We start from the raw sequence: 24,465 nt of genomic DNA, 5'->3' as shown, positions 1-24,465 counted from the left end.
AAGGTTAAGGTGCCAACAACTAGATCAATATACGAATAATAACCAACATTATGAAAGAAATAAATAACGCAAATTAAATAAAGCAGTAAAAGAAGCAAGAAATTGTTGACACGAAAAACCCAAAAGGGAAAAACCGCGGGTGATGCTCTTGATCACCAATCCACTAATATGACGTCGATGCCGTACAAAGATCAAGCAAAGTAATGAACTTTGTTTTCTTGTTACAAGAGGAATTATGGTAGTGAGTGAGAGAGTGAATATTAAAGAAGAAACTAGAGAGAGATAAGAAAAATATCAGCAGCTAGCTTCCTAGGTTTACACAAGATTACATATATATGCGAGAATCTTTTCTACTGATTTTGTGAGCTGCTTCCACCATCTTAGCGCCACGTCACCCACAATCCCCCTTGTATCTCAACTGCTTAACTGCCCCAATGATGTATTTGAACTGGTCCACCTTATTTTGGCGGCCCAACTTTAATTCTCTCTCCACTTTGAATTGTTTGCAATGTAGCGCCAAGGTGTGAAATGTGGGCCCAACAACATAGTAGGACTTTTTTAGTAGATCCTGAGGAGTTGTGTTGGTGGGACTTAAAGGCCTTGGCTTTGAAGTGTGGTGAATATATTGAAATTCATGAAATTTACTACCTTTTGCCTAACTCTACCTTTGAAGAAGGGTCAAAAAGGGTTTATCATGACAAGGAGGTGCTAGAGATGGCTAAAATTGCTAAAGTTAATAGGGGAATTGACCTATATGTGGTACATGCTAAAAATACTCAAAAAATGCTTGCAACTCCTACTGCACCCTTGCTTTCCCCTAACATCACCCAACAACCTGACATTTGTAAATTAACTCCCAAAAAAGCACCACCAAGAAAAAGTAAATTAACTCCAAAAGAATCCACACAAAGTGGTCCAACCTAAAAGTCCTCCACATAGGACCAACCCTAGGACTAAACAAACAACAAATGCTTCTATTATCCCAACTCAGGTACTTACCCCACATAATTCACACCCTAAAACAGTTTCTCGGGGGCCTCAAACCAATGCACTTTTGCAATATACAAGCCCATTATTAGTAGAATCCGAGCAGCCAGTAGATGAGGTGCATCTAATTGATGAAGAGGAATTCCATAGATGGTTTGATGATAGACCAGAAAGTCCTCTCAAATGGGGTGAACTGATTGGAAGTTATAATGATGATAGTGATAGTGGTTCACTATATGAGCCTGAAGATAGTGATTCAGAAGAAAATGTGGTTAATGGTGAAATAGAGACTCATTTTTTGGAGGAGTTTGATATTGAGTCAGATCTTAATCTGGGTCTTCACTAAGGTCATGATCTACTTGTGAAGGGAGATGAAAGTAATGATGATGAGCTAGCGGAAGCAAGGGAAAGGAAAAAGAAGACAACTGTTGAACTATTTGAATTAGTTCAAAATTTACAAAGGGATCTTATTACTGCAAATGTTGGTCAAGGACAGAGTTTTGTTACTGGTTTAATAAATGATGATGAAGATGCTGGTTATGTCAGTGAATATACTGAAAGTGAGGAAGAGGAACTGACCCAAGATGAGGAGGGTGAAGGAGAAGGCATAAAGAAAAGAAGAGAGGCTAGAGCTTTGAAAGTCAGTGACGGGTTTGATTGGAGCACCTTACAATGGAGGGTAGGGCAAAGGTTTCCTAATAGAGACTGTTTTAGGGAGGCAGTTGCCAGATTTGCCATATTTCAAGGGAGGAATGTAAGCATTGTATCAAGCAACAAAAAAAGATTACAGAGGTTGGAGGTGAGGTGTCTGCCAGAGTGCAATTTCAGATTGTTTGCTTCATGAAGTACTACTGGAAATGCTTGTTATGTTGTCAAGTTTGTAGTTGAAGGCCACAACTGCATTAGAAACATGCAAAAAAACATACAATTGAAATCAACATGGATAGCTAAATAATTTTTGGATATATTCAAAGCTAGACCTCATTGGCCAGCAAAAGATATTGTTGAAACTGTGAGAAGAGCTTATAGAGTTGTCATTACAACTGATGTGGCTTATAAGGTCAAATACCACGCCCATAGAATGCTACATGGGTCCATGTAGGAGCACTATCTAAAAATAGGTAGATACTTGGAGGTTGTTGATACAGTAGTGGATGCAAGTTTACTAGCTCTTGCATATAAAAACATCTCATTAAACCTTGGCTCAATTGATGTACATGGAGGACTCTTCATGGGAATGACTACTAAGGTGGTAGCATGCTTGCTAACCAACCAAGGTAGTATGGAATAGGCGTGTGAAATGAACATGTCTATGAGGATCCTAATTCTATTAGGATTCATATCTTTAAATGCTTTCCTAGTTATAATTGTATTAGGAATCATGGTTTTGCCTACGTTCTTAAAACGATGGATTTTACATGATTCAAGGAGTCTAAGGAGTCTAGGACTTAGGGACTTGTCCTAAGCCTATTAGGAGTTGGTTTATGTCTACTAGTAGGAGTAAGATGTTTGTTTCCTACTAGGATTAGGTTAATTAAACTAGTATAAATATGGAGTCTATGTAGTCGAATATTTTACAGATTTTAATAAAGAATTTCGTGAGTTTTGTGTTAAACAATTGATTGTTTAGAAACTTCTCTTGAGTGTTGGTGGCTTAGCCTTTATGCATTCAAAACCCTTAGTATTATTCCTTGTGGTGGCTTAGCCTTTATCATTGAATAATCTAAGTTCTATCTTGGTTACTAAGTTTGAGTTCTTGATGAGTTCTTGCTTGAGTCTTTGTATTTTTGCTTGAATCTTGGTGTTTCTTGATTGTGTTTGATTGTTATTGATTTGTTTACTTAGCTTCCGCACACTAGTATTTGATTCTTGAAGAATAAATACATCAGTTCTGAAGCGTAGTAGTCATGAGACTAAAATGATCTTAGTAACAGATGAGAAACAAAGCCCACCAGTGTTTCAAAGGCTTTTTGTTTGTTTTGATGGTGTGGCTAAGGGGTGGAGGGATGGCTGTAGGAGAGTTTTGTGTGTTGATGTCTGCTTTTTGAAAACCTTCCTAGGTGGACAATTGATGGCAACTATTGGGAGGGACGGGAACGATCAAAGGTTTCCGGTGGCATGGGCCGTGGTTGAAGGGGAGAATAATGCAAGTTGGGAATGGTTTATGAATGAAGTTAGAAACTGTTTGCAGCTAAATGATGGAAGTGGTTTGGCAATAATATCTGATGAGCATTTGGTAAGGTTTTTGAAGCTTGATTTTATTCTTCATTTCCCTCCTATATTATCCTTCTAACTTTGTTATTTGGCATTTGTGTATGTAGTCCATCCTTGCTGCTGTCAAGAAAATTTTGCCTAATGCAGAACATCTTCATTGTGCAAGACACATCTATGCACACTGGCACAAGATGTTTAGAGGAGATGAATTCAAACAACTTTTCCGGAGGGCTGCAAAGGCATATAATGAAGCATATTACAATGATGCATTGGAGGAAATGAAGAAGGTAAACCCTGATAGTGTGGATGCCTTCAAAAGTTACAATCCTAGGTTGTTTTGTCGGCGTTTCATGAACACTGACACTAAAGTAGATGTGATTGTAAACAACCTAGCAGAAACTTTCAATGGATACATAATAAATGCAAGAACTAAACATCTTCTATACATGCTTGAGGAGATTAGAACTGCACTAATGCAAAGGTTACCACTAAAAAGGGATGAAATGGCAAAGAGTCCTGGTTCTATATGTCCTAGGATCCAATTAAAATTAGACAAAGCTAAGGCAGAAGCTGCTAATTGTGTAGTGGTGCCATCAATTGCTACTCTTTTTCAAGTTACAGAAAAAATGGATGTCCTAAATGTTGATTTAGATGCTAGGAATTGTACTTGTGGGGTGTGGGCCTTGACTGGAATTCCTTGCCAACATGCAGTTACTAGTATTTTCATTTGTCGTAGGAATGCAGAGGATTTTGTAGCTCACTGGTACACAAAAGAAACTTATAACCTCTCTTATGTATCATCAATCCCACCTTGTGTTGGTGAGAGGCACTGGCCTAAGGTAGATCTGCCTTTGAATCCTCCACCAATAAAGATTGGCCCCGGAAGACCAAGAAAAAATAGGATAAAGGATCCTTTTGAGGATCCTAAAAAACCTGGTAGGTTGACTAGGCATGGATTACAAATGACTTGTTCAATATGCAAAGAACCAAACCACAAGAAAAGAAAATGTCCAAACAAAGACAATATTCCTCCACAGTTGGGTGATGGTCCTCGGCCAAGAAAAAAAAGGACAACTGGTGTAACTGTGGGTCAAGGGAGTCAAATAGGTGACTCCAATGATGTTCTCAATGCCACAGCACAACCTACAAGGACTAGCAGAGGTGGAAGAGTGATAAGAGGAGGTAGGGGCTCTAGGGGTGGTAGAGGGAGAGGAAAGGCCGCAAACACCTCTGGCAAGGGAAGGGGAGGTGGAAGAGGAGGTGGTGCAAGAGGAGGTGGAAGAAATGGCAGGGGGCAGAGGGCATCATGTATCTTTTTAAACTATTTCTAGCTTTGCCAAACTTGCTCAGATTTTGAATTTTAATAATTTTATTGTATTCAAAATAGGTACCAAGGTGTTATTTCCCTAGGAACACTACAAGGGGGGGTGAATTGTAGGTGTAGAAATAAACGTAACTTTTTGCGAAAATTAAAACTTTAACGAATAAACAAGCTAGAGGAACACAAGGGATTTTTACGAGGAAAAACTTCTTGGGCCCAACAAGAAGAAACAACCTCGACCACTAGGGATTTTAAACTCAACTCTTTCACTAATTAGGCCAAACAACTTTGTTACAACCTAATTCTAACTCGAGCCACACCTTGAGTTCCTAAACTCAAGTTCCTGAGCCACTGTTCCCTTAACAGCAGTTCCTCTCAACTTCACTCGAAGTTTTCTCACTCATACAAGCTTTACTCAAAGCCTCTCTCCTACAGAACTTCACTCAAAGTTCCCTTACCCCAAAAACCAAAATACAATTGATCGAAATAAGCTTAGTGGAATTAGAGTAAGAAAGCAAAGAACAAATGGCTATTATGAGAGAATGAAGGCATTTACACTTAATTAGTTAAACTCACTTAATTACTTAGTCAGACACACTTTGGAACTCATTTAGACTTCAATATTTATAGTGATAATCACAAAGAACGTGAGAGTAAAATTCGATTACATGTTAAGTCCATTAACCCATGATGTTCCTTCTCCTAAGGAACACGTTTCTCATCATGTCCCATGATCCCATGATCTCAATATGAACGTGGATATTTTTAGCCACAACTCCTAAGTAATAGGAGTTCCTTGAGCTTTATCCGAAAATCAGTTAGTTATAAAAACAGCTTTTATCATTAAAACTGAATTTTTAATCTTTAAGAAAATAATATCTTTTAAACAAATTCTTTATAAAAGCAGATAATTATTTTCTATATATATTTTCCGAAAAACAAAATCTTTTCCTAAAACAGATTTTCTTTTTAAAACTGATTTTATCATTTAAACTGATTTGAAATTAGATAAAACTAATTTCCTATAATTTAGGCATGACTTACTCAATTGCATAATTATACCGTTATACTTTTGCACGCCTAAGTCTAGTTCCTTTTATAAACCAAGTTCTTTTAACAGATTCGTTTAGTGCCACTTAGTTTGTTCCTTAGAAAGGAACAAACTCTCATTCTCAAATACAACTGCCACTGTTCCTTACCATTCTTACTTTGTTCCTTTACACTGGAACTAGAAAATAAAACGCCTAGCTTCTATTCTTCTTGATCCAATGCTTGCTCCAGTATCAACTTATAGAAACTTCTTTACTTAGCCTTTGAAATCCTCTCTTGACTTCTTCCTTGACTTCGTATTCTCCCAGTTCCTTTCATTGATACCTTAAACATCATACACTTAAATAACTCATTAGTTCACTACTTAGTTTGCATCTTTGTTTCTTTGTCAGCATCAAAACTAGGGTTCAACACAAGGAATTGGTATTTACATTGGCTCTAATGGAAGTGCAATTTTCAATGTGAGCAACTGTTTAAGCATGTATGCTTAAGGTTTCCATTGTTGCCTTTGTTTACACTAACACAAATGGTGTGTCTGTATTTTTTTTGGCAGACACCAGCAATGTCAAGACTTGTACCAGTGATACAATCCAGTAACACCAATGTTGGATGTCCAATTGGAACACAAGACTCAATTGCAAGCTAGGAATATTTTTGTAGTTACTCCTGGCAATGGCTTATTTTGATCAAAACAAATGTAGATATTCCCTTTAGGGGTGTTTTTTGGGTGATTATAAAACTGAATAGTAAATTTCTTGGGTAAGCTGGTACTTTTATGGTTATTGGACACATGTGTGCACTCTTTTGGGCAAGCTTGTACTGCTTGATTCTTATTGACAATATGTATTCAGTCTACATACTTGGTTACTTAAGATAATTAATTAATGTGTTTTTCTCAAATCTAAATTGCACAAGAGATTCTCCAAATGTGAGCAATATCATTGATCTTTTCATTTCAAAACCATACAAAATGATTCAATCTGCAAAACATATAAAAGCTCTTAACTCTTATTGCCAAAAGACATAAGTTTAACTGCTTCAAAAATTCTTATTCTATCCAAATCTACCATCTAAAACAATCCCTAAACTATACACCATAATCATATACTAAGCATACCAATTTATGACAATCAAAGCCCGAGTCAAGACTAAAGCAGCCAAATCCATTATCTTCTGCATACAGTTCTTGAATCTGTCCATGGTCAGTTCTTCATTAGACTTTTTTAGTGTATTCTTCTTGGCAGTGGCCCTTTTCAGCTTATCTGACATTGCTTCCACGTCCTTCTCTAATGTATCTAATCTCTGTGTTACATTGCCATAACCAACACATTCACCTTCTTCATAAACCCAGTAAAAAAAACACTACAGAAAGCCTGCAATTAGTAGACATTATAACAAGTCCAATTCACAATCAGTACTTACAATTGGATAATCACTCCATTGCGCTTCCAATCCAATCAAACAAGAAGAATTTGACCTAATTGATAATTAATAAGAACCAATAATATCAAAACAAATTAAACTAATTCGAAGCCCTAATTCGCACCTAACTCAGATGAATTTCAATATAAATCAAAAAACATACCCAATTAAACCTTAAATCGAAAGTAATTGTACTTCAAAACAGATTAAGCTTTTAGATTTTACCTAAATTCAACGAAAAAAATGAAATTTACTCACCAGATACTTCCCACAACCACGAAATTTTTTCCCAAAATTTCGGTTATCTTTGGTCACAGTTCGAATTTTGCTAGGCATCCCATACCCACATTGTACAGTTGTTTCCCCAACACTTGAAGATGAAGCTCATGACCCTTGCGGATTCGCCATCTTCAACGCTTCAAGATCTTGGTAGAATGAATGGTGGAAGAAATGTTAAGAGAGAGAAAGAGGTAGGATAGAACAAGAAGTGAATCTGGACATAGAAAAATAAAGGAGGGATTAGTGAGAATTAAAGGTAGAAAAAAAATTTAGAAAATTGATTCATTAAAAAGCACATGAATATCATATGATATTAGTTTTACCTGCAGTAGAAGGTAAACAGGTTAAGGGAACTTGTTTTGTCAAATGGTATTAAAAGTTGGTACCTTCGAATAATAATCAATTGTTTGGACCTTTTATGGAAGATGAGCAATACTTTAGCCTTTTTATATCAATTTTTCCTTGTGTTTATTGTTTCCACTATATTGTCAACAACACATATGTAATGGTGTTATGGTGGCTTTACGTTATAAGTTCAAAAAACTTACATATTGTGTTTTTGCATCGTCATGTGATAGAATTGATGTTCATGTGAACATTTTCTTAATAAACCACGTCGTAATTACTTATTAATGTGAAATTAAAATTGTATTATTAGTAGTCAATCATTTAGATGTGAAAAAAGAACTACGATTTTTTCACCAAGTACCCCCGAGTTTTCAAAAAATTCACCTGGTACCCTCCAAGTTATCAAAATTCACAAGGTACCCCTCAGTTTTGTGTAAATACACCTAGATACCCTTAATGACTAACGGCGTTAACCACCGTTAGTCATTAACTCTAATTAACCTCTAATTTCCGCTAATTAACCTAAATAAACTCTAATTAACCTAATAAACCCTAAATCCTAAAACCTAACTAACCCTACCCTAACCCTAACCACCACCCAGCCCCCCTCCACCACCACCCCCCCACCACCACACAGCCCCCTCCCCTCCCTACCCCACAGCAGCCTGACCACCTCCCCATCCCTGGCCAGCAGCCCAACCCCTCCCCCACCCCCGCATCAGCCAACCCCTCCCCCATCCCCACGCAGCAGCCCTCCTCCCCACTCAGTTCAGTTTAGCAGCCCCCACCCCTTCCTCCCTATCGCACGGCCCCAACCCTCCCCCACCCCCCGCCCCCCCAGCACCACCCCCTTCCATTTTCGCACCCCACGCCCGCGCCGCTCGCAACCCCTTCTTCTTCCCTCTTTTTTTTCGCTGTGGGGGTACTTTGTGTTTTGCGAAATTTGGAGGAGGGTGGTGCAACGGGGGTGGGGGAGGGTTGCAAAAATGGAAGCGAGGTGGTGTTGTTGTGGCGCGGGGGTGGGGGTTTGCTGTGGGGGAGGGGTGAGATTTCGGGGGCTGCGGTGGTTGCGGGGAGTAGGGGAGGGATGGTGGGGGCTGCGGTGGGTGTGGGGGTTGCGGTGGGGGTTGTGGCTGAAGGGGGTGGGGTGGTGGAGGGGAGGGGGTGGTGGTTGGGTGATAGTGGGGTTATGGTTAGGGTTTGAAATTAGGGGTTAAGGTTAGGTTAATTTGGCCTAATTAGGGTTTAGTTAGGTTAGTTAGGTTAACTAGGCCTAATTAGGATTTAATGAGGTTTAAGGCTAACAGCGTTAACCGCCGTTAGTCATTATTAGTTCGAAAGTGAGGGGTGATTTTTGAAAACATGGACTCGGGGGTATCAGGTGAAAAAATCGAAAGAACTAATACGCGTCAACTTTTTTTTCCATTAACGTTCTGTAACACCCCGATAATTCTCTCTTTCTAGAAAATACTTTTATAACAACCTAGAGAATTACCCAGACATTATCGCGCATGTGATAACGTTTCGGCTTACTCAGAATGTTGCAGCGGAAAACTTATTAAAAACAAATTTATTAAAACTTATGAAACCAAAAGACAATGTCAGAACTAAACACACCAACTTAAACTATTGTCTGAAAACATAAACTCCTAGAAAACAACTTAAATAAAACTAATGTTACAAGAGCCTCTCCATTCCAGATTCCCCAATGATATGCATCTTCGAACCTGTAATGTCAATGATGTCTTGACTCTGCTCCCCCGAAGGATCACCACAGGATCAATAGGCAAAGCCATGATCACAAACACAGACAAGCACGTAATCAGCAAAGCTGAGTACTACATATCAGACATACATAACCCTAAACATGCAATACTACAAAAATATAACTTGCAGGAATAAATAATAATAATACATATAATAATCTGCAAACGACTCTTACTGAACTAGACTCTAAACTTTTATTTCTTCTTTAAATGGAATAGTTATGGGACGAGTTGTCTATACTGAAGTAGGAAATATGGGAGTACCACATATTCCAAATGACCTGCGATATCGAGGAACCTTTGAACTAAAAAGGAAAGGTGATCAATCCAATCCTAGGAAAATACATGGCATGCTCACCTTGTATCCCAACCCTTGGTGTCCAACTCTAGACGTGCACCAGTCTAAAGTCTATAACCTACTCTCGTTTCACTTTATGTTGTATACATTTTAATACTTGTGCTGACACCAACCAAGCACATAACACATAACTAATAATCACATAATCATCACAAAACTCCTTTTTATCTTAGAATTAACAAGTGTTCACAACTTATCATTCAAGACTCCTTTAACTTCTTTTTATTCTTTACTAACTTGCCTGTTGAACCTAGCCAACAGTAAACTGTACCTTTATATAGATATAACTCATACTTACCAAATAAGATCCACGGTTCTTATAAGATAAATAAATAATACTCACGAATCTATGTAGCACATGATTCAAACTTACTTACATTAATTCACTCACGAATTAATACATGAACACGACTTATCTGCTTGCATAAAACTTCCATACAACCATACATACTCATAAATACTTCTAGTTTACATGTAGCACACAGGCAAAATAACATGTAAAACAATTCCAGTAAATCATATATATGAACAACAGAGTCCTATACATGATACTAATAAATAAAACATCCCTAAAGCATGTTTCTAAATCATGTAGCACGTAGACTATGTACGTACCTTGTATAAACGAATCTGTAGGCCACTTTTACGCTCTAAAAGTCTCCTACTACGAATTCTCTGCCTAGAAAATGAAATAATGAAATAAATACCTTGAACTAAAAATTTACAGCAACTTTAAAAACGTTCCAAACCCTTTTAAACATCTTTAAAATCGTTTTTATGTATTAAACTTTCGTTATTTTTAATCCCTAGTATAGTACAACTATTCTAGTGATTAAAAATCATTAAAAACCCTTAAAATACATACTTTCTGAAATTCCAGCACTTATAACAATTTATAACTCTTCTGAAAATATATTTAATACATATAAAATCATATTCTAACCAAAACTCATATTTATACTTTAAATATATAGTTTCTAGTGATTAAAAACCCTAAAAACTATATCTTTCATAATAAAAACTGAAAATAATAAATCTGACATTTATTATTTTTATATATATGACAGCCGAAATATATTTTCCATATAAAATAATAATTTAAATCATAAACATGCTAATAAACAATAAAATAATATAAAAACTAATACTTTAATGGAATCTTAGAGAAGAAGAAAAGAAAAACAACCACAACAAGAGGAAGAAAGGGCGCCGGCAGGCTGTGACAGCAGCAAGGGGGCGGCGGCAACACTACTTTGATTCTTGAAAAGATTTGTGACGTTTCTTGTTCAACAAGAAACGTTACTTAGCGAAGAAGAAACAAGCTTTTGAGAGAAAATATGAAAGTCACGCTCAAAGAGGAGAGAGAACAAGAGGCGCCGGGTAGAGAGAGGAAAAGAAAAAGTCACGTGCAAGGGAGGAGAGAGAAAGTAGAGTGTAGGGTAAAAATTTGGGTTTTTAGGATATTTAAATAGAGGCTAATCCTTTTGGGCTTAGGAAAAGAGATTTCAATAATTAAAACTTTGATGACTAACAAGATGGGCTTATTAGGACTTTAGTCATCAAATAATCCTTTCCCTTTTTATTACTTTTGGGCTTTCGATTCCATTAAGCTTTCTTTTCAAATATGCTTTTAATAATTAAAACTCTTATTAAAACATGCTTAATTAAAATATTACAAATTTTATTAAGCTATGAAAAATATTTTTAGTTGACTTTTACAAATAGTCAACCCTTTTTAAAAGTCAAATCATTTTCCAAACTCATTTGGATTTAAATATAACTACATAAATACTTTAATATATTTATGAAAATTCTTTAAAATTTTCCAAAATTCTTCATTTGTTTTGGGTAATTTATACTTGTTATAAGGTTTATTAGTATATAAATGATTTTATTAATTGGTTGATAAGTCACACAACTTAAGAGTATACACTAATAGATATTGTTTTTCTTGAAGAAATGATGGTTTTGGTGTATAAAAAACTGACAACCATTAATTATGTTTTCTCATGCATATGTTTAGTGTAATTAGTATCGGTTTGTTAACTAATGAAGGCATCGTATTGTGTTTGTCAACATCATTTTAATGTCATGTTAAGGGGGCTTTACGTTATAATTTCAAAAAACTTATGTCCAACAAAGCAACATATTTTGTTTTTGCATTGTCATGTATTGTCAAAATTGATAGAAATGGTGTTCATGTGAACATTTTCCATGCATGCTTTTTTTTCTTAATAAACCACGTCGTAAATTACTTATTAATGTGACATTAAAATAGTGTTATTAGTAGTCAATCATTTAGATGTGGAAAAAGAACTAATATGCGTTAACTTTTTTTTTTCCCCATTAACGTTCAATATAATATTCGTTTTGGGTAATTTATACTTGTTATAAGGTTTATTAGTATATATATGATTTTATTGGATGATAAATCACACAAATTAAGATTATACACTAGTAGATATTGTTTTCTTGAAAAAATGATGGTTTTGTTGTATAAAAAACTAACAAACGTTAATTATTTTTTTTAATTCATATGTTTAGTACCTTAATGTTATTAGTATCGATTTATCTGTTGGATTTTATCCAAGTTGAATGCGAAAGTTTTGGGCGGGCTTATTTTCCCTTGCGGTTTATTGTTCGAGCTTATTTTTTAACCCCTATATAAATACATTCTTGCCCTTTTTCTCTCTGAGTTAATTATTCATTAACCTCAAAAACACAAAGCCAATTTTTCCTTCTAAGATCTGAGCAGTTCTTGAGAAATTCCAACCCTAGAGTTCAGAGTGTAGAACTTTAGGGTGTTGTGTTAACCTTGGGGGCGTTAGGGTGTTGTGTTAACCTTGGGGGGCGTTCGTCATTGGAAGCCTACACCGGTATGGTGGCAAAATCGCTTTTAAGGCAGTGGCCTCCATACCACGGTGCAACAATTCTTAGTACAAGAACATAGCAAGTTCAGTTGATAGATATCTGCAGATAAGTTTTACTTATTATTATTTGTCAATATTGTTTATTAATTTGCTCTTCATGAATATTTCAATCATACTTGTTATTTCCTACATTATCAACTAATGAAAATGAAGGCATGGTCTTGTGTTTATCAGTTATGCTATATTCAGAACAATATATGTGATGGTGTTAAGGTGGTTTTACTTTATAAGTTCGAAAATGTTATGTACAATGTAGTAACATATTGCGTTCCTGCGTTGCCATATATTGTCAAAATGATAGAAATGGTGTTCATGTGAACACCGCCACTCATTCTTTTATTTTTATTTTTAAAGTCATGTCTTTTTTTTTTAACAAAACACGTGGTAAATTACTTATTAATATCACATTAAAATATGTGTTAAGGTTTTTTCCTTCCAATATTAATAAAGTAATTTCCTCCAATACAGAAATTTGCATTTGTATGTACTCCACATACCTTCAATTCACGAAAAACACAGTTAATTCGTGCCTCTTTCCGGTGAATTTTCCGGCATCAAACGTTAAGTTACAGCTCCGGTGGGTGGGGAGTGAGGTTTGTTGAACCCTAGTTTTGATAATGACAAAGAAACAAAGGAACAAACTAAGTAGTGAACTAATGAATTATTTAAGTGTATGGTGTCTAAGGTATCAATGCAAGGAACTGGGAGAATACAAGTCAATGAAGAAGTCAAGAGAGGATTTCAAAGGCTAAGTAAAGAAGTTTCTATGTTGATACTGGAGCAAGCATTGGATCAAGAATAATAGAAGCTAGGCGTTTTATTTTCTAGTTCCAATGTAAAGGAACAAAGAAAGAATGGTAAGGAACTGTGGCAGAATATTTGAGAATGAAGCGTTTGTTCCTCTGTAAGGAACAAACTCAGTGGCACTTAACAAATATGTTAAAGGAACTGAACTAATATAAGGAACTAGACTTAGGCGTGTACTTAGTATAACGTTAAAAGTAATGGAGTAAGTCATGCCTAGATTATAGGAAATTAGTTATTTCTAATTTCAAATGATAAAATCAGTTTTAAAAAGAAAATCTGTTTTGGAAAAGATTTTATTTTTCGGAAAATAAGAAAATAAATATCCGGTTGTTAGAAAGATTTTATTTCAAAGATATTATTTTCTTAAAGATTAAAATTCAGATTTAAAGAAAAAGAGTTTATAAAAACTGATTTTCGGATAATGCTCAAGGAACTCCTATTATTTAGGAGTAATGGCTGCATTTTATCCACGTTCATTTATAGTTCATGGGATCATGGGACATGATGTAAAACGTGTTCCTTAGGGGAAGGAACATCATGGGTAAATGGATTAAAACGTGTACTCTAACATTAATCCCACGTTCTTCATGTTAACACTATAAATATAGAAGTCTAGATAAGTTCCAAATTGTGTCTGACTAAGTAATTAAGTGAGTTTAACTTATTAAGTGTCAGTGCCTTCATTCTCTCATAATAGCCATTTGTTCTTTGCCTTCTTACTCTAATTCCACTAAGCTTATTTCGATCAATTGTATTTTGGTTTTTGGGGTAAGGGAACTTTGAGTGAAGTTCTGTAAGAGAAAGGCTTTGAGTGAAGCTTGTATGTGTGAGAAAACTTCGAGTGAAGTTGAGAGGAACTGCTGTTAAGGGAACAGTGGTTCAGGAACTTGAGTTTAGGAACTCAAGGTAGGGCTCGAGTTAGAATTAGGTTGTAACAGAGTTGTTTGGCCTAATTAGTGAAAGTGTTGAGTTTAAAATCCCTAGTGGTCGAGGTTGTTTCTTCTTGTTGGGCCCAAGAAGTTTTTCCTCGTAAAAATCCCTTGTGTTCCTTTAGCTTGTTTATTCGTTTAAGTTTTAATTTCCGCAAAAAGTTACGTTTATTTCTACACCTACAATTCACCCCCCCTCTTGTAGTGTTCCTAGGGAAATAACAATTGGTATCAGAGCTAGAACTCACGTAAGATAGGAAACCCTATTGAGGAAAAGATCCAAGGAACAATGAATACCACCGAGAAACTTGAAGAAGGTTATTCCACTCAAATTCAATGGGAAGTACTACAACTATTGGAAGAACCGCATGGAGATATTCATCAAGGCTGAAAACTATCAGGTATGGAGAGTCATTGAAGTTGGTGATTTCGAAGTCACAACTACAAATGACAAAAATGAGGTAACTCTTAAACCCCTCTCTGATTATGACAAATCTGATTTTGAAAAAATGGAAGTAAATGCCATGGCTATTAAACTATTGCATTGTGGACTTGGACCCCATGAACATAATAGGATCATGGGATGCAAATCCGCAAAGCAAATATGGGATTTACTAGAAGTAACCCACGAAGGAACTAATGAAGTTAAAAGATCGAAAATTGATTTACTTATGAATCAATATGAACTGTTCTGCATGAAATCCAAAGAAAGCATCCGAGACATGTTTACTCGTTTTACTAACATTATAAATGAGTTGGCTTCTCTTGGAAAGTTTATTTCATCTGAGGAACAGGTTCGAAAGGTTCTTAGGAGTCTTCCTAAGGACAGATGGATGGCTAAAGTCACGCTCTTCAAGAAACAAAAGACTTCACTAAGTTCAACTTAGAACAGCTGGCAGGGTCACTTATGACTCATGAGCTTCACCTTGATACTGAATATGGTGAAAGCTCCAAATCAAAATCAATTGCTCTCAAAGCAAATGATGAAGATGATTCGGACTCTGAAGAAGAAGAAGCAGCCCTCATGGTTCGAAAATTTCGAAAGATGTACAGGAACATGAAGAATGGAAACTTCAAAGGTAAAACTAAGAAATTTTCTAACAAAGCTGCTTGTCATAAATGTGGAAGTACAGATCACTTCATCAAAGAATGTCCTCTTTGGGAAAACGACAAAACCAAAGAAAGGAACAAGGAACGCTTTGCTGAAAGGAACAAAGAATCAAAAGCACCTTTCTCTAAGGCAAATGTGCGCAAAGCTATGATAGCTGCTTGGGGAGATTCAGAGACGGAAGAAGAAGAGGAACAACCAACTGAAGAAACAGCAAACCTTTGCCTCATGGCAAACATCGACGAAAAAGAAGATGAAGAAAAAATTGAGGTAAGTCAACATGGACTTGAGTCAGAACTAGATGGTAAAACTAGGACTGAAATATATGATCTTCTTTATGATGCAATTCTTGAATGTAGAGATGAACGTGAAAAACGTGAACAAACGGAACAAGCCTTAAAGGTTTGCAAGGAACACATAGAATGGCTTAAGAAAATGAGAACTGATGTCGAAACTAGATTTTTCGATTTGTTTGATAAAAACTTAAAAATCAAAGAATGTTATGAGATTTGAAAAATGAAAATTATCTAATTAATTTAGAGATTTCACACTTGAAGGAATTTGTCCCTGTTCTGAGTTCCTTTGATATAAGATCAACCCCTTTGAAAGGATACAGATCTGAGATTGAAAAAATAAATAAAGAGAAAAATATTTTAAAGGAACAGATCTGTAATCTTAAAAAGGAACTGGTTGTCGCAAGGAACAGAGGCAAAATCATGAAAGTTCCTAAGTGGATTGAGAAACCACAGACCAAAAGGAAGGAAGGTCTTGGTTTTGAAAACTACAAGAAAAGGAACAAGACAAAGAAATATGTTGATCTACCTAGTGATAAGTTCTGTATGTATTGTGGCAAGGTAGGTCATTACATAAATCAATGTCAACTAAAATCTGAGATGATTGGGAAAAATGTGACAATAAGTAAGAAAAAATGGGTTGTCAAAACAAATCCTAGTCAAGAACAGGAACCCACGAAAGATGGGGTTCCTTCAACTAACAACTAGTTGATTTTTGCAGGTTGGAGTGAGGGGGAACAACACTTGGTATCTCGATAGTGGTTGTTCCAAGCACATGACAGGAGACAAAACGAAGTTTCTCTCACTCACAACCTATGAAGGTGGCAGTGTAACATTTGGTGATAATAAGAAAGGTAACATTGTTGCTATGGGTAAGGTCGGTAAGTCACCATTACACTCCATTGAAAATGTATTTTTAGTTGAAGGTCTAAAACATAATCTATTAAGCATTTCTCAATTCTGTGACAAAGGAAATACTGTAAAATTTGATAAGGAAAAATGCTTAATCATCAACATTAAAACTAAGAAGGTTATTTGGAAGGAACAAGGAAAGGGAACACATACATTGTGGATCTAGACCTTGTTCCTCAAATCAATTTAACTTGTCTTAGTGTTATTGAAGATGATTCACTTCTATGGCACAAGCGTCTAGGACATGCTAGCTTTTCATTACTTGAGAAACTTAGATCAAAAGACCTTGTTTTAGGATTACCATCTATAAAATTTCATATTGATCAAGTTTGTGATGCATGTGCACGAGGTAAACAAGTAAGATCCTCTTTCAAATCTAAAACGATTGTAAGTACCACTAAACCATTAGAGTTAATTCATATGGACTTATGTGGACCCATGAGAATTCAAAGCAGAAGTGGAAAGAGGTATGTACTTGTGATTGTAGATGACTACTCTAGGTACACTTGGGTTATTTTTCTCTCTAGTAAAGATGAAACTTATGATGAGTTCCTTGTCTTTGCTAAAAGAGTTCAAAACCTAAGTGGACATAAAATAATGCACATTAGATCAGATCATGGCAAGGAATTCGAAAATTATAAATTTGATGACCTAAGCAGAGATAATGGCCTAGATCATAATTTTTCTGCCCCTAGAACACCACAACAAAATGGTGTTGTAGAAAGGAAAAATAGAACTTTGGAGGAAATGTCTAGAACCATGTTAATTGCTAGTGAACTTCCAAGGAACTTTTGGGCTGAAGCTGTTAATACTGCTTGTCACATAATTAATCGTGCCATGATGAGACCTATCATTAATAAAACTCCTTATGAACTTTACTTTGGAAAGAAACCAAACATCACCTATTTTAGAACATTTGGATGCAAATGTTATGTGCATAATAATGGAAAAGATAATCTTGGAAAATTTGATGCAAGGAGTGATGAAGCAACATTTTTAGGATACTCCTCACATAGTAAAGCTTATAGAGTATATAACAAGAGAACTATGTGTGTTGAAGAAAGCATTCATGTAATCTTTGATGAATCTGACAAACATAATCCAAGCATACAGGTTGATGACTATGAGATAGGGTTAGCACAACCTAGTCAAGGAACACAGATTCACAAGAAGAAGAAGAAGTGAAAGAGGAAAGGAACGAGGAATTCGAAAATAATGAGATCAATGATATTCCTGTTCCTCAAGGAGGAGAAGATGCTCCTGTTCCTCTAAATGAAGGAACTGAGTCCACCGAGGCTAACAGAGGAACAACTGAGCAGAGTTCCTCATCCACTCAAGGAACTCATGAGGAACAACATGTTCCTATAAGAGAGTTTCAACCAAAACCTTGGAGATTACAAAAGTCACATCCTGTGGAACTCATAATCAGCGACATATCCAAAGGTACGCAAACTAGATCTCAGTTAAGGAACTTTTGTGCATTTCATGCGTTCCTATCAATGATGGAACCAAGAAATCATGAAGAAGCCTTAACTGACTCTGATTGGATTATTGCAATGCAAGCTGAATTAAATGAGTTTGAAAGAAACAAGGTATGGCATCTAGTTCCTTCATCTAAACAACAAAAAGTAATTGGCTTAAAATGGGTGTTTAGAAACAAACTAGATGAATATGGAACCATTGTAAGAAACAAAGCTAGACTTGTAGTAAAAGGTTATAACCAACAAGAAGGAATTGATTATGAAGAAACCTTTGCTCCTGTAGCTAGATTAGAAGCCATTAGAATCTTAATTGCATTTGCTGCTTACATGGGATTCAAATTATATCAAATGGATGTTAAGTGTGCATTTTTAAATGGCTATCTAAACGAAGATGTATATGTTGAACAACCCCCTGGTTTCGAAAATAACAATCTCCCAAATCATGTCTACAAGCTTGATAAAGCTCTTTATGGGTTAAAACAAGCACCTAGATCATGGTATGAGAGATTATCTAAGTTCCTTTTAGAAAAAAACTTTAAAAGAGGAAAGGTTGATAAAACCTTGTTCCTAAAATCTAAAGGAACTGATATTTTGCTTGTTCAAATATATGTTGATGACATCATATTCGGAGCTACTAATGAAACATTGTGCAAAGAATTCTCAATCTCATGAGCAATGAATTTGAAATGAGTATGATGGGAGAGTTAAATTTCTTTCTTGGACTACAAATCAAACAAACTGAAAAAGGTATAATTGTTCACCAACAAAAATACATAAAGGAACTATTAAAGAAATATGGCCTCGAAAATTCAAAGATAAATCACACTCCTATGGGAACTTCAACTAGATTAGATGAAGACTCCATAGGAACAAGTGTTGATCAAACAAAATTAGAGGAATGATTGGTTCACTTTTGTATCTAACTGCTAGTCGTCCAGACATAGCTTTCAGTGTTGGTTTGTGTGCTAGATTTCAAGCAAATCCAAAGGAGTCTCACCTCACTGCTGTGAAGAGAATTCTTAGATACCTTAAAGGAACAGATGATCTTGGACTCTACTATCCAAGAAGTGATACATTCGAACTAAAAGGATATGCAGATGCAGATTATGCTGGAGATCTTGTTAATAGGAAAAGCACCTCAGGTATGGCACAATTCCTTGGTCATAGTTTAGTTTCTTGGAGTACCAAGAAACAAAACACAGTTGCTTTATCCACTGCTGAAGCAGAATATGTAGCTGCTGCTGCATGTTGCTCTCAAATGCTTTGGATAAAACAACAACTTAGTGACTATGGAATAAACTTTGAATGTGTTCCTATTTATTGTGACAATACAAGTGCTATAAGTATATCTAAAGATCCAGTGCATCATTCTAGAGTAAAGCATATACATATTAGACATCACTTTTTAAGAGAAAATGTCGAAAAAGGTTTGATCAAACTTGAGTTTTGTCAAACTGATTATCAGATTGCTGATATCCTAACTAAGCCTTTGCAAAGAGATAGATATGAGAAAATTAAGGCTTGAGTTAGGCTTAATAAAAATTAAGTGATTGTTCCTATGTCAATTCCCCCATGTTTGAATCAATTTGAGTGACTTTGTGTGCTAAAAATAATTGTGTTTAATTGCCTAAGACCATTGCAAATTGGAATGTTGCAAAACATAACCATGAAGTCAAAGAAACTAAACAACTCACAAATGTCACATAATACTCCCCTTACTGTTCCTAAGGTCAAGAAACATGCATAGTATGAAGGATATTGATATGTAGCATTAGTTGTTCCTATAGCACAAGTTCCTTAGCATTTATTTTCTTTCAAAAATTAAAATTCATAAAAATCCGAAAAATCCGATAAAATCCCAAAAATAAGGGGAACCAGTTTAATTAAATCTTGGTTCTTTTTATCTTTTCGTTTTCTTTCTTTTATTTTATTTTTATTTCTTTTGCTTATTTCTTTCCCGCGTGTCATAATTACTATTACATGCAAAACTTCCTTCTTCAAATCATCTAAGAAACCGTGTTCCTCTCAAACGCTTCATCTTCACCAAATCCGAAACCTCATCACACCCTTTGATACTCCATAAAAACCTCCAAACCTTCATAAATCATGGCAAAAACTTCAAGAAACTCACCTTTTCCAACACCAAAAACAACCGACACTTCAAAAATGGAAATTTCTTCATCTCCAACTAAAACCCTTGAAACCGACATAATTCAAGAAAACCCCATAGAGGAACAGCAATTAGAATCTCCTAGAAGGAGCATGAGAAGAAGAAAATTGATTGGGGAAGACGATGAAGAAGAAACCCCGGAACAATCTCAGGGGGAAGAAGAAGAAACTGCACCTGTTCCTTCCAAAGGAACTGTTTCTTCGTCTTCCAAGAAAAGGGTCGAACGAAGTGAATCTAGGTATGTCTTGGGCTTTTGCGTCGATTTAGAATGGGCAATAAAATTGAATTTCTAGAATTAACCTCCATTCTAAAGGAACAAGGCATGGAATTCTTGTTTGAATTCGCCTTTAATAATGCTCTTGTTCCTCTAGCTATGGACGATTTTGTGCAAATTTTGTTAATACTAATGGAACTTGCACAACTGAAGTTAGAGGCAAGAAAATAAGGTTTAATCAAGCAACTTTAAGCAAAGTATGGGAAGTTCCTTGCAAAGGAACTGATTTGTATTTTAAAAGGAAAGGAACTGTTTCCTTTCCGAATTTTCCTCAAGACAAAATCTTAGAATATTTTGGAGGAACAGCTGGCCAAAACAAACTTAACCATAACTACTCTCTCCCTTCACAAAGTACTGTTTAACTTGGTTTGGAGAGCACTCATTCCTCGAACTGAAAAGAGGAATGAAGTGGGTCTCTTGGATATGTGTTACATGTTTTGCTTGGACCACACATACAAATAATTTCCCTTCCCTCTTCATTCAACACTTAACCCACTGATTGAAATCATTGTGTTATTGGTACGGTGCCTTGATAACTTCCTTACTTCATCATTTTGAAGTAAGACTTACTGGTTGGACCACCATAGGGTCAAACAAGGGAACATTTGAATGAGAAGACCCTAAATGGACTTGGTTGTCTGTCCAAGAAGGTGTTCTCATTCAAGGAAGAATGGCTTCCAGTTCCTCAGGAAAAAGAAAATGCCCAAACTGGACTTAGAAGAAGATGAATGATGTAATCTTGGATAACCCTGTTCCTAAGCCGGAGGAACCGAAACCTAAGAGGCGCAAACACATTGCCACTAAGCCTAAACCCTCTGTTCCTTTGAGAGTGAGAAAGAGCACTCGTCGAAAAATTGCTCCTTCCTGTTCCTTCCAATGAGGACTCTCCTTTAGTCCTTTCGGATAATGAGGAACAGGTACCCTCTACTCTCAAGGAACCATACCTCCACCATCTCCCAAACTCTCTGTTCCTTTCACAAAAATACCCTCCATTTCACCTTCGTCCTTCTCTGTTCCTTCAAGTTTTGAGCAGTTGAAGGATGAAATAAAAGGACCAAATCCTTTTGCTTCCACCTCCACAACTCTTCCACCCACACCACCATTTCTTCCTCCCATTTATCACCCTTCACCTTCTGTTTCCATTCCTGGAACAGATGAGCCTTCCACTCAAACCTCCCCAGTTCCTTCACAACATCCCCCATCTGCCTCTAGTTCCAAGGGTAAGGAACAGGAAAATCCGGATGACACTAACTGGGTTAATGAAGTCTGCCTTCCTGCACAACATATGATAAAATTTTACAATCATCTTCATTGGACTTTGGATGCCAAAACTGATACTATGTAAGTCTTATGAAGAAATTGAGTGATACCGTGGTTGCGCAGCAAAAGAAGATGGACTATGGCTCGTACCTTGGAGGAGCTGAAGGAACAGGTTGAACTACATCATGGGGTGGTGATGAAAAAGTTGGAGGATGTGGTTGAAGAAGAAGTTGTAGAGGAACACCATTCCCCTTCCCTTTCTTAGTTTCTTTATTGTTGTTTTGTTGTTCCTGTTTCTTTCATCAAGGAACACAACTTTTGTTTCTTCCTTTTTCTTTTCTTTCTTTGTTTTGTTATGGAACAAGTGCTATATAATCAATGACTTTTGCTATATTGTCTATGTTTCTAAATGCTTTGCATAATTTCTTCCTTGGAATGGCTAGTATTATGTGATTGATGTTTGAGCAAGTTTACTCTTTGATTTTCTAACTTAACCACTAATGGTGCTTGCATATTGGTCTTAAGGTGTTAAATCAATTCATCAATTCATGCAGAGTCTATTCTTTTTGAGGATGACAAAGGGGGAAAAGGATTTAAGGAACAAACTGTACATAAACTTAAAAATAAAAAATTAAAAAGTTAAAAAATTAAGGTAAATGAAAAATCAAAAATAGGTTAAGGTAAATGAAAAATCAAAACTTCAGTTACTACATAATTGTGTTTTATTTTTCATTTTCTTCTTTATGTTTTTATTTTCATTCACTTATATTATTTGTTATTTTCCTTAGTTTGTACCTTTGTTGTCATCATCAAAAAGGGGGAAATTGTTGAACCCTAGTTTTGATAATGACAAAGAAACAAAGGAACAAACTAAGTAGTGAACTAATGAATTATTTAAGTGTATGGTGTCTAAGGTATCAATGCAAGGAACTGGGAGAATACAAAGTCAATGAAGAAGTCAAGAGAGGATTTCAAAGGCTAAGTAAAGAAGTTTCTATGTTGATACTGGAGCAAGCATTGGATCAAGAATAATAGAAGCTAGGCGTTTTATTTTCTAGTTCCAATGTAAAGGAACAAAGAAAGAATGGTAAGGAACTGTGGCAGAATATTTGAGAATGAAGCGTTTGTTCCTCTGTAAGGAACAAACTCAGTGGCACTTAGCAAATATGTTAAAGGAACTGAACTAATATAAGGAACTAGACTTAGGCGTGTACTTAGTAACGATTAAAAGATAATGGAGTAAGTCATGCCTAGATTATAGGAAATTAGTTATTTCTAATTTCAAATGATAAAATCAGTTTTAAAAAGAAAATCTGTTTTGGAAAAATTTTATTTTTCGGAAAATAAGAAAATAAATATCCGGTTGTTAGAAAGATTTTATTTCAAAGATATTTTTCTTAAAGATTAGAAATTCAGATTTAAAGATAAAAAGAGTTTATAAAAACTGATTTTCGGATAATGCTCAAGGAACTCCTATTATTTAGGAGTAATGGCTGCATTTTATCCACGTTCATTTATAGTTCATGGGATCATGGGACATGATGTAAAACGTGTTCCTTAGGGGAAGGAACATCATGGGTAAATGGATTAAAACGTGTACTCTAACATTAATCCCACGTTCTTCATGATTAACACTATAAATATAGAAGTCTAGATAAGTTCCAAATTGTGTCTGACTAAGTAATTAAGTGAGTTTAACTTATTAAGTGTCAGTGCCTTCATTCTCTCATAATAGCCATTTGTTCTTTGCCTTCTTACTCTAATTCCACTAAGCTTATTTCGATCAATTGTATTTTGGTTTTTGGGGTAAGGGAACTTTGAGTGAAGTTCTGTAAGAGAAAGGCTTTGAGTGAAGCTTGTATGTGTGAGAAAACTTCGAGTGAAGTTGAGAGGAACTGCTGTTAAGGGAACAGTGGTTCAGGAACTTGAGTTTAGGAACTCAAGGTAGGGCTCGAGTTAGAATTAGGTTGTAACAGAGTTGTTTGGCCTAATTAGTGAAAGTGTTGAGTTTAAAATCCCTAGTGGTCGAGGTTGTTTCTTCTTGTTGGGCCCAAGAAGTTTTTCCTCGTAAAAATCCCTTGTGTTCCTTTAGCTTGTTTATTCGTTTAAGTTTTAATTTCCGCAAAAAGTTACGTTTATTTCTACACCTACAATTCACCCCCCCTCTTGTAGTGTTCCTAGGGAAATAACAAGGTTGAAGGGTAGGGATGGGCATGGGTCCAGGACCCTACCCAGACCCTATTGGACCCGACCCTAATTTAAGGGTTTGGGTCCAACTTTTTCAGACCCTAAGGGTCCGGGTCTGGGTCCAATTGAATTTTTAGGGTCCGGGTTCAGGTCTTAAAATTTTGGACCCAGACCCGACCCTTAGACCCTAAACTTATTTAATACATACATTTTAACTATTTTTTAAAAAACCAAACTGATGTTCTAAAAGACTAAAACCTAAACTAAAACACCAAAACATCCATTCTGAACTCTTATGTAAGTTGTGTTTGTTTCTTTTTTTCAGTTTGTATGTTTGTGTTTTTGTTTCATTTTTTTCAGTTTATATGT

General features: G+C 35.8%; 1 protein-coding gene and 1 long non-coding RNA gene across 2 annotated transcripts; one reads left to right on the top strand and one right to left on the bottom strand.

The window, feature by feature from the left end:
* Positions 1–2,905: 2,905 nt before the first annotated feature.
* LOC104901579 (uncharacterized) lies at positions 2,906–4,532 on the top strand. Its single transcript, XM_010689173.1, has 2 exons — positions 2,906–3,223; positions 3,309–4,532. The coding sequence occupies exons 1-2, from the start codon at positions 2,906–2,908 to the stop codon at positions 4,530–4,532; spliced, it is 1,542 nt and encodes a 513-aa protein (XP_010687475.1).
* Positions 4,533–6,490: 1,958 nt separating this feature from the next.
* LOC104901093 (uncharacterized) lies at positions 6,491–7,737 on the bottom strand. Its single transcript, XR_007274755.1, has 2 exons — positions 7,597–7,737; positions 6,491–7,487 (listed from the first exon to the last, which is right to left on the bottom strand). It is a non-coding gene; the product is annotated as an uncharacterized LOC104901093 (long non-coding RNA).
* Between the last annotated feature and the right edge of the window lie 16,728 nt (positions 7,738–24,465).

This window comes from Beta vulgaris, chromosome 1, assembly GCF_026745355.1.
Source record: "Beta vulgaris subsp. vulgaris cultivar EL10 chromosome 1, EL10.2, whole genome shotgun sequence".
NCBI lineage: Eukaryota > Viridiplantae > Streptophyta > Magnoliopsida > Caryophyllales > Amaranthaceae > Beta > Beta vulgaris.
This window is presented reverse-complemented; position numbering and strand designations above follow the sequence as displayed.

What these genes read in the sequence shown, in the direction of transcription:
- LOC104901579 (XM_010689173.1), top strand. Translation starts at nt 2,906, where the DNA reads ATGATCTTAGTAACAGATGAGAAACAAAGCCCACCAGTGTTTCAAAGG. An exon ending in TAATATCTGATGAGCATTTG is followed by an intron (nt 3,224 to 3,308) that starts GTAAGGTTTTTG and finishes TTGTGTATGTAG; the next exon opens with TCCATCCTTGCTGCTGTCAA.